An 11262-nucleotide genomic window follows, 5' to 3' on the forward strand; every position below is an offset into this window, starting at 1 on the left:
AGTTTTGTGTCTGATTTGAGATTAGGTATTTTGTACTTTTGATTTTTGATACAATCATGGCATTTCTGTTCTGTTATTTCTGTCTGAAGCCATGGATTGTATTATATATGATTGTTTTAATGAAAGAAAAGATAGATGAAATGTTATGTATTTGGATATTTATAGTAGCTCTGTGTTTTTTTGTATATTTAATATTTGGAAGAAAGTTCTGAAGCAAATTTCAAAGCTAGATCCTGGATTTTCAACAGTTCCGTCGCGACCCGATGCGAACGAGATCCGTCCCGGTCGGGTTGGGTTGTGACAGGGAGTGTGCATGTGTTTAGTTGGGTGAGTGAACCGTGAGTGGGGTTAGGGAGTTATGCGAAGAGTTATGTGAGTGTTGGTATTTTAGGGATTTTTTTTTTAATCTCTCTTATTATTATTATTAACAGTTATTCAAAATCAATTTTTTAAATTAATTGTGCGTCGACTCGGCCATCGTTACATCGTTGTCATCGTCGTTCATGCACATCAACTAGTTTTGCACGTGTAAAAATTTAAATTTTTATCGATCGACTTCTTTAACTAATATGGGTGTCAATCTTAGCTATTTTTGTTGCTCTAGAGGCATCAGCACAATCTGTTTGGCGTACGGAGATCATTTCAATGATTATAATTTTCGGTCGACGCATATCGAGTGAGTTATGCACGATGTCGCGCTCTTTTGGTTTCGAAACTCACCTTGCATAGTCGACTCGATTCTGACACTAGTATTGAGATCCACAACACTGAAGAGGTTTGAGTAATTACAGTTACAGTAAACTGTCTTGGGAGATGAATCATCAACCATTAACTGAATGCAAGAAGACTTATTGTTGCTTCGAGTTGTTTCTTCCTTAATTATGAATCATCAAACTAATTTCAAGCTCCTGAGCAAGGTGACAGCAGCATAATTAGGTAATTAAACGGCACAAATTAAACCAACTTTGATTACTTGGGGCTTAATTAGCCTCTAAAGTCTAAATTAAGGTGGACATCGAATATTAGAGCATTGAATTATACATAGACTTCAAGGTATGGCTGCACAAACTACCACAACGAATGAACAAACAAGACTGTAAACTTTGAAAAGACCACCTTCCATTTAATGAACATTAAACATTTTTACCTGGTACAACATTCCAAGCCAAATTAAAAAAAAAAAGGAAGAATAACATAGGTTGACATCACCTTAAAAGAAAATAGGGATCAAATTCTTCCCAGCCGGAGTTGTAATCTTTTGGCTCCAAAGACTCTAAACCAAGAGAAACCCCCAACCTTTCAACCAATTTAATTAATTTAAGAAACAAATTTGATATTAGAAGATTTTGGAGAAATGGTCTCATAATTTTCTTAAATTCAGAAAACTTGGATAAATACAGCTCATCTAGATCTCTCACGCCCTCAGATGATAGAAAAAGGACATAAAGGCCAAGTAGAAGGGTATAGAGTGATATAAAAGCATCCTTGTGGTTTCCTATGCCTCCAATCCAGTCCTTATCTCCCTCTGTCGCAAGGAAACCATCAGCAAATGATATCAGTTGATCTAAGAATCTTAGTCTCCATCTCCGCAATAATTTCACCCAGAGGCCTTCTAATCCTGGAACTAGTAGTTTTTCCAAATGAAAACAACAGATTTGGCATATCAAGAGCTTTTCTTCATGGTGGTTATCAATCTCTTTTTCAAAAATCTTCCGAACCAGATCGCCATGAAAACTCACAGAGCCAGCAGCCACTGAAACATATCTCAATAAATATTCTATGTACTCGAGCCAGTGGCTAAAGATTTTGGATAAGAACCCAAGGATTAATTCAATCACTTGATCAACTTGTCTTGGAACCTCGAAGCCTCTGGAATCGACGTATTTCTGAACATCCATGGCAATATTCTTCCTGATCAAAATATCCTCATCTTCCAAGAGCTGAATGCATAGGAACCATAAATCTAGAATTCTGCTAGCATAGAGATTCACGAACTCTGGAATATCAGCTTGAAGCTCTTCTTCTTCGATAACATTAGCTGCTTCAGATAGGACACAGTTGTTTGACACATGTGAAGCAACAAAAATGGCTTCTTCAAGCAATCCTGAAGCTACAATGGCTTCTGCAGCAGCTCTCCTCATGTTAACAGGTTCAGAAGGCGCACTGCGCTGTTTAGTTAGTATAATGAAAGAATTAATGCATTTAAAGGCTCTGGTAATCTCTCCTTGTATCTGATGCTCGTCACCTGATGTAATAAAGCTCCTAAGCATTTTCGCAAACCTCTTTGTGCATATAGCCATGCAACAATGTAAAATCTCTCTAGTCTTTGCACGCCTTACTGTATCCTTCAGATGAACTAACGTATCCCAGAAACAGAATGCTGTATTCCAATCCATAAATTCATTGGATTGAAGGGCACGGCAAGAGAAGATGATCTTTAACATGTAGTAAATACACTTTGGGTTCTCTTCCTTTGATAATAACTGAATCAGAACAGACTGTAAATTGGTCTTCACCCATATGCAAATGGCGGTTCTCTCATCATCGCTCCCAGAAATCATAAAGTTCACAACTTGGAGAAGCTTTTTAAGCGTTATGATTCTAACTTCATACATAGAATCAGAGATGCAGGAAACTATCCTTTCCTGAAGTTCTGAGACAGGAATATTATTTGAAGGTAGCTTACTCGGGTTAAAGGTAGACTTACTAAAATTCTGCAGCGCAAAACATTTGTTTGGAGCTTCATTTTTTGTACCAAATAGGCAACTGAAATAGGATGCAGCTGCTTGCTTGCGGAGCTCAACCATTGTTGGGTCAGATAAAGCAGGACCAGAAATATTTTTCTCATTCATGCATTCAAATGCTAGATTCATCAACAGGGTTTGAATGGCTATAGTATGCTTGCTTGAGTAGGACAATGCAATGCTACTCATCTGATCCAAAACTGTTAGATATAAACTATTCAACAATGGACAAGGACATGACCGGGTGCTACCAATCCATGAACGCCACCTAAGTGCGTCGATGACTTCGCCGATAATGTCATCTTTCTTCATAATATCAGTCAAGTTCATGCAATTGTTATCAAGAAGAGAAGATAGCTGCAAGAGAATTCCATGTATTGAGTTAAAAGAAAAGTTGGTTCTTGCCATCAGATGCCTTTCAAGCGGCAAACTGCAGGCCGCGTCAGTGATGACACCCTGCAGCTTCTCATTAGAAACTAAACCAATCAAAGCCCTTGCTGCAAGAACACGAACGCGGAGGTTGTTTTGGGTTCCGCATCTCCGTATAAAAGGCATAAGCATAAAGGGATCTAGAAGATCATCAGCTCCACTGCTGATAAGAGATGGATTTAGCCTGGATAGGAGAATGAGGATTGGACACAAGCTTGGATGAACAGATTTAGTGATGTTCAATACTGCATCCATGGAATATTCATCACCAAGTTGTTTTGTGGCGACCTCCAGTTCACTGCACAAAAATGGATGAAGAGCTGGGTACCTTCAAGAGAGAAAAAAAGGGGGTCAAATCTTAAATGTAACAGATATATATATAGGAACCTTATTAAAGCATAACATAGAACTGAATTTTCTTCCAGATCATGGTCAATAAATCCTCATCAAAACCTTGAAGATTTTATGCTACATAGTAATATTTCCTTATGATTGAAGATATTTTTCTTTCTTATATTGGCTTTAGATATAGATGTACTATGATTACAATTCAATAAAAATGTAGTCCTTTACAATTATATCTCCCTTTCAAAAACCTTAAAAAATAAAACTTAAAAGTATAAAAGTTCTCCATTTGATAGAGGGAGAGCTCTATGAGCTGCTACACTCTTCAATAATACATTATTACCGATAAAAAACTTTATTAAAAGCAACTAATAGTTACTTACAAAGTAGTAAATCTGTAAGTGATCGATAATGTGCTATACTTGCAATGCCTAACACTGAAATAAGTGTCAAATAATTTATACGCTTAAGGCGTAATACAGAAGTTCACCATAGTAAAATAGATACCTGTGGAAGAATTCAAGGCCAGTTAATGCCCGTCTTGAAGATTCTCGTTTATGAACATTAAGAAATCCAACCATACGACGAACCAATGAAGTATAAGCAAGACAAGCACTATTCCGGACCTCCCAGTGAGGAGATGAGAAAGAACGTATTGCAACAATCAATGCCTCGGCACAGAAACCAGAAGTGTCCGACGCTAAATTTGTGTCATTGAAAGAAGCTCTGAGCACATTGAAAGCATGAACAGTTGGTATTACACCCTCGTTTCTCATCTTAGAGGCGTTTCCATTTGCTTCATTATGATCCTCGATAAAAATCTTGTGCGGTACTTCTTTATTCTGGTTACTTCCTTCACAATCTTTGCTCAATGACATTTTAGCAACATTAATCAGCCAGCTCAATGCTTTTGGTAGTAGCATTTTTGGAGTTCCCTCTGGCTCTGACAGGAAAAATGCAATAAAGGCAGCAGGAATTCCTGCACTCCGCCTTAATAAATCATCAACAGTTTGCCCTTTAGCTATTGTTCTCTCCATCAGCTGCCCCATCCAAGCGTCTATCATTTTGCAAAGCCTGCAGAACAAAGAAAATGTATCCATATGTCATTTTCTAGTTCAAGTATTGATGCTACTATGGTGCTAAACACTTTTGTTTTCCTACTTCTAGAGTTTCCTGCACTTAATTTGGCCTTTCAAGAAGAACATAATAGAGAAGAAAGAAGATGAGCAAAATCTAAGTACCACCAATTGTATTATTACAATGGAACCAGCAAAAACTTAAGCGAAATAAAAATTGGCCATTAGGCTCTTCGCCAATTGTAAGAATGTGCAACATGAATGGCATATGCAGCTTAATACTCTTCAGATAAGCATTATATTAGAGCCTTTCATAATGTATGCAAATAAAAAAAGACCAGTAAATTGCCTTTTTTCTTTGAATTATAGGCTAGGTGCCACCTTAACCCCATGTGCAAGCAGCTCTTCTATTTTTTTATGAAACATTGAAGTTAAATATTTTTGAAGTCGACCAGATTACCATTTAGAGGCTTAGGAATGGGGCTGATATCCTGGGAAATTTCAAAAATAAAATAAAAATAGTACTAAGCGAGAATAAAATAAAAATAGGACTAACGCTCGTGATAATCATTTACTTGCTATTTACAGAAACATCAAAGCGGCTCTAAAAGGAATCAATTGTAAGAAATGAAGGTTAATAAAGTCAACATTAAATGTAACTCCCAGTGATGAATAATTTTGATTTCTCAAAATGGGTACAATTTTATATAATTCAGTTTGATAATGACATTTTTAAAGTTGCAAATCGTAAGTAATGCAAAAGAATCACAGGAGATAATTCCATTTCTAATTTTGGATCTACTGCAAGGAGAACCCCACAAACCATTTCAGAACCAATATATATAAATAAGTCACAGCCAAAAATTCAATCAAGACAAACCAGTCAAACATACCTAGGATCATTTGAGCATAGAAGACGATTGCAAAGGGCAGTGAAGCCTGCCCTGGTCTTATCAATTGCACCATTGTGTTTCATCTTTAACAGAACTTGCAAGAAATGGCTTCCTATTGATTCCAGTTGTTGCAAATCAAGCAATCCATCTTCAGTTACAATCACGTCTGTATCATCACCATTTCTAACAGGATAATCATGCATAGATGATTCAAATAAAGAGCAGCTTGGCAATGGAACTTTCCTAATGATTGTTCCTAAGAGAAGACTCACCTGAAAAAATAATAATAATTAAAAAAAAAAAAACATGGCGATTTCAATGTTGACTGTTTATAACTTCTCCCCTTAAAAACTATGCCAACATAGCCTAAAAATTTAGTAACCAGAAAAACATAGTAAAAAAAAAAAATCAGCATCCAAGAAATTGGTGGAAAACAATTTATAAACAACAGAATTATTGTAAGAGAAATAAGAGAAATTCTTATTGCGGACTACGTACATAACTCTACGAACTACATGCATAGCTCGAGATGTAGACAATGAAAGTATACAACTGTAGTCTGTATACTCATTGTATATTCCAACCTGATGAAGCACATAGCACGTACACAGCAGTGGAAAGCTTAATTATCCAATTAAGACTTCGTTTGGGATGGCCTTTTAGCTGCTTTTTAAAGCAGCATTTCAATACAAAATTAAAATATTTGTACTAGAAAATTGCTTTAAGAAGCAACAAGAAAGCCGTCCCAAACAAAACCTAAATGAAGTAAACAATAAATACGCATCTATGTACTCTCATGCTACGCATATATAGAATTAAATACATAGTCCGCACATAATAATTTCTCAATAAATATAAACATGAATAAGAGATGTGCTTCACCTCTTTCATTGCAAGCCAACAACCAACCATAACAGCATGTTCTGCTGGTTTTTCATTATTATCATATTTCTTAACTGTGTACACTTGTTCTAAAGAGGACTCTATTGAATCCATCCCCAACGAGGAATCTGAAACAAAATTAGCCTCATCAATCACATCATCCATGTCATATGGCATATACCATGCATCTGCAGAAACCACCCAAAGGGCCAATGAAGTCACTCTCATAATCAACTCCAAAAGATTCTGAAGTAAGCATCTAAAATCCATGCTACTTGACACTACTTCCTCGGAATTCCAATCCAACTCCTCAAATGTGTACCGCAGAGTAAGCAGTACCCCATGAACAAAACTGTTTCTGCATGCTTCAGAGAGATCTTTTTCGCCCTCTTCAACAGAAACACGAAGCCATTCAATAAGTGCGTATATGTAAGCCAAAAGTGGAGCCTTTCTGCTGAAAATGTTTGAACCACTACTCATAAGATGTGACTGGGAATCAATTTGAGCGCTACTAAGAGAATTTTGAATATTCCATCCAAGGTCCATGACATATTTCCTAAATATTAGTCGAAAGGTCAAAGCACCAGCATCACTCTCCCTAACACGTGGACTGTAGACCAGTCTTTTTGCCCAATGAATTGCCATGTTCACAGTATCATGAGAAGAAATACCAGGAAGAGGAGTGGGAAAACATAGGAGAATGCGGAAAGAATTTTGTCTTAATTTATCCCAACTATCAATTATAGATCCAACTAACAACAAAGTTGAATCTGCAGAAATCAATCCTTCACTGTAAGGACAGATATTATGATTGTCTTGCAACATCTTTGGAGGCCAAACATCCATCATTACAATGATTAGCTCCATGGCCATTGTTTTCCTCTCATATGGGGCAGAAGGGTAACATGAATAAAAGAGAAAGCTACTCAACCACTTCATGAACTGGAAAAGATGTTCTGCCCTATGGATCACAGATACACCAGACAAATCAGCAGTTGAAATGCTCGCACCACCATTGCACGTAACAGGCTTCCATAGACCTTGTTTTACCTGCCTCTCTAAAGCTAGCCTCACCCGAACAAAGAACTTCCTGAACAAGCTTGTCCATTTCATCTGAAACGCTGTTGAAGAACTGCGCATATTCAAAGGAACAGCCTCTCTCATCAACATAAGCTCTAAAGAGGACGGGAGACTGGCTGATTTGGGATTCAAAAACAGAGACTCTGCCGCATCAATCCGTAAGCATTCATCGGCATGTGTCAAAGCAAGAATTAACCAGTCAACAAGCACTCTAACATTAGTCCCTTTTAAGCAAACAACAGCAAAACCTCTGGAACCGCATGGCTCGTTCAAAGAGTCCGGCTCCAGATCAATATCCCCCTCTATAAGAGCCAGTGTTCTAGACACCTTGAGCAAGGAAACAACAGCAGCTACACATGAATCAAGCTTCAGATCCACAGTTAATTCTCCCTTGAAGAAAGGCCCGAGGGATATGAAAGAAAACATTGGAAATATGCTATCTGAATCAACCTCAAGCAAGGCAGGGAGAGCATAGGTATTCAAGTTTGTTCGGAGTTTTGAATTTCCAGATACAAGCCCTTGCAACAAGGGTGGAAGACATAATTTTCTGAAAGTTGCATATCCTTCTTCAATACCATCATGGCTCCAGCAGTCATCGCGCAAACATTCAAGAAAGCATTTTAGAAATAATGTGACAGCACAACAAACATCATCATCAATATAACCATAAATAGTTTCAAAAAGAAGGTTTGGATTTAAATCTAGAAGAGACTTTGACCCCAACCGTTTTCCTAGAGAAGCTAAAGGCACATACTTGCCTTTACAACGAGCTCCCAACCGAAGAAGGTCTAAAGCAATCTTGCACAAGAAGGCTCTATTATTCTCATTGCCATCTTTTGATGGAAGAGATAATTTGATATCCAAAAGAAGATCAAATATGAGATGCACCTGCTTTACAGTTTGACTTAGAGGATCTTCAAGATTATTCCAAATAACCCGAAGCAAGCGGCTTGTCATCTCCTCAGGAAGAGGATCATAATCTCCTGAAACATTAGTTAGACCTACCAATATTGATGTTTTCATCTGCTGTAAGCAAATTTGTAAAACCGTCAATGCATGAAAATTGAAATGTCTGTCAATTGGTTTTTCGCAATATTGGCAAAGCTCCGGCAAAATTGCATTATAAAGTAGAGTCCATATACTACCATTGGCTGATTTGAAGTTGACATTGAGCACAGGCCTAGATACAGCAGTTAGTATACCTCTCAGCAAGCAAAGCCTGCTCAAAATTGAGAAGCCTCGTATCTCAAAACACAAGTTCCCAGCAAACTCCATGATATTTCTATCTACACCAGAAAAATCAAAGACTGCTTTAGATAGAAAACATGAGACATCCTCGGATCTTACACGAGCCTGAATTGCAGCACAAAAGCTCACACCAGCAGCTACCAAGCAATCCCTTGAAAAGGCCGATGACTTCAAAACACTCAATATGACATCAACAATTTCTTCAAATGTGTAGAAATCCTCCTCTGGGACCGAGAAGGTATGTGGGAACTTCTGAAGCAAGTAGTACAAGCAAGACATGGCGTCTTGGCATTGCTCCATCACCAGTGGAGATGGTCTAGATCCACGATCAACGTCCAAAATCACGCCGGCCAAACCAGAAGCAATATCAGTTGCCACCAAGATCGAACATTTCTCCACTGCTTCATTTAAAAATCCCAATTTGGGATAACCCATCAAAGATAAAGCTGCTCGGGAAACCAAAAACCTCCTTAACCCTTTTTTACATAAATCCCCATACTCCTTGCAAAGAGCAACAAAGCAGCTACAGATCACTGAAAAAAACTTCTTGTTTTTGGAAAGAGGGGAGATAAGGGTTCGGTGGAGAGGGAAGGAGTTCTCAAGAAAGAGTATTTCAAGATAAAGTCGGATGGCGGTGGAGACCACGCCTTCCTGTATATATGGTGAGTTCAGCAATTGGGTAAAAGATGAAGATAGGTCCTTCGCGGCAGAGATTTGCGAGTAAGTGGAGTTCAGAAAAATGAAATCCTTCAATATAGCGAAGAAATTGAAGGAGGAAAAGGCTTCTTGGGGGAGGAGATTGAGGGTTTCGATGTAGGGTTTTGGAAAAAGCACCGAATTGTAGGTGTAACGGTGTCTGTGCTGTATGGCTCGCCATTTAGCCGACATCTTTTTGTGCAAATTATCAGTATCAGAAATCAAAAATCGAGTTTTTATCTTGTTCAGCGTTGGAAGATCGAAGCATTTAGACTGGATTTGGTTAAGGGTCTAGGGAGCTAATAAAGGAATGAAACAAAAGATGAGGACGATGTAGGTGTGTAAAACATCACCTCGGTAATTTGAAGTGATTGTACAGTTGTGCTGATTCCCTTCTGAAAAATTTCTCCCTATTTAAAATCTGCGCAATTTCCCGCCGCGGGAAGGGACGGGAGTAGATATCGGGCCGCTGGAGGTAGTGAGGATCTTTTATAAGATTATGCGAAGCGTCTAGGGTTAGAAGCTATAAATTTTAAGAAATGTAAGTCAAGCAAGCCAAGACAGGGCGGCAAACGTCACGAGTTGTTTTTCTTTCAAGGGGCTGTTTGTTGATTTCAGATTTACTTCAGCAACCTCCTCCTGGCTATGTTGATGTGCAATAATTTATGTCTCTTGGCCGTTGGAGACTTCAGAATATTTTGCCCCATCATATTATGCACAAAATATCCTCTGTTAGAATCATGGATTGTCCATTTGTCCTGCTGATATAATTACCTCAAATGGGAATGAAAAGTCATGTTTTAGAACTTTAGGCTGCATCATTTTCCTGATATGCCGCAAATTCTCTGACACAAACACATTTAGCATAAAAGGTTTGCTCTCAGGTATTCTGCTTTTGCTTGGTTGGCAGCTCGTGGTGGGTTAAAAACTGCTGAGATGTTAAGCAAAAGAAACATTCACATTCATCCCACTTGACCTCTTTTCCTTTTGGAGAATAAAAGTATCACTCATCTTTTGTTTCAGTGCGATTTCTCTTTTATTATTTTGTCTACTCTTCTACCGCACTTGGATGGTTTCCTCTTCAGGCCCTCGATGTTGCAGCTCTTTGAATTTTTGGATGATGTGCAGCATTTTAATGCACTTGAGAATAATTTTTGTTTCTTGGTTATTTGCTGCTTGGTTTATTTTATATGGAGTGAAATGAATGATAGACAATATGCTGGAATTCAAAGTGCCCCTTATTCGATTTGACGCAAAATCACTAAGGCAATCCAAGCAAAAGTTTCTCATTGGAAAAATTATGATTTGTTGCTCTCTTTTTTTCCCCTATGTCTTAGCAACAATTTGCATCGGTAACTGCCGGCTAGGAGTTGGTTTTTGACTGGGCTATGATGATTGGAACCAACCTTTTTTGCCACTCCCCCTGGATGACCTCGACACTTTGTGTCCTTTTGTTCTGCAATTGGCCTGACATCTTCATGTACCCTACCGAATTTTTATTCCTTTCAGTTTTGATGGCAACCAGGGGTATCTTCATGTTTAGTAGCTGCTCTTCTGCGGGATTTTTCTATGCTAGATTTGGTTGGTTCCCCATATACCTGAGCCCATATGCGCCCTCTCTATTGCATTTGACGTTTTTTATGTTTTATGATGCTTCATTTTGGTTCTTTTTGACACAGCTCTCTTGGTTGCTAGAGCTTTGAGTTAGGGCTTTCCTTTTTAACTGTTTTTTTATAACCCATTCTTTTAATATACTAGCTAAGCCCAAATTTTCCCCAAAAAGAGGTTGTTTGTGTTGCTCAGAAGTTACTATATTAAAAAGAATGCAATTGAAAATTATTGTTTGGAGTTTTTTGGAACTGCAATTTC

The 11262-nt window shown here is 38.1% G+C and overlaps 1 protein-coding gene across 1 annotated transcript; it reads right to left on the minus strand.

Annotated features, from left to right (window-relative positions):
* Positions 1 to 1097: 1097 nt before the first annotated feature.
* LOC110114299 (thyroid adenoma-associated protein homolog) lies at positions 1098 to 10075 on the minus strand. Its single transcript, XM_020847137.2, has 4 exons — positions 6370 to 10075; positions 5488 to 5759; positions 4026 to 4592; positions 1098 to 3501 (listed from the first exon to the last, which is right to left on the minus strand). The coding sequence occupies exons 1-4, from the start codon at positions 9583 to 9585 to the stop codon at positions 1206 to 1208; spliced, it is 6351 nt and encodes a 2116-aa protein (XP_020702796.1). The 5' UTR covers positions 9586 to 10075; the 3' UTR covers positions 1098 to 1205.
* Positions 10076 to 11262: the final 1187 nt, after the last annotated feature.

Source organism: Dendrobium catenatum, unplaced genomic scaffold, assembly GCF_001605985.2.
Source record: "Dendrobium catenatum unplaced genomic scaffold, ASM160598v2 fragScaff_scaffold_1016, whole genome shotgun sequence".
NCBI lineage: Eukaryota > Viridiplantae > Streptophyta > Magnoliopsida > Asparagales > Orchidaceae > Dendrobium > Dendrobium catenatum.

What these genes read in the sequence shown, in the direction of transcription:
- LOC110114299 (XM_020847137.2), bottom strand. Translation starts at nt 9,585, where the DNA reads ATGTCGGCTAAATGGCGAGCCATACAGCACAGACACCGTTACACCTAC. An exon ending in CTATGCTCAAATGATCCTAG is followed by an intron (nt 4,593 to 5,487) that starts GTATGTTTGACT and finishes TTTGTTCTGCAG; the next exon opens with GCTTTGCAAAATGATAGACG. An exon ending in GGCCTTGAATTCTTCCACAG is followed by an intron (nt 3,502 to 4,025) that starts GTATCTATTTTA and finishes TCTCTCTTGAAG; the next exon opens with GTACCCAGCTCTTCATCCAT.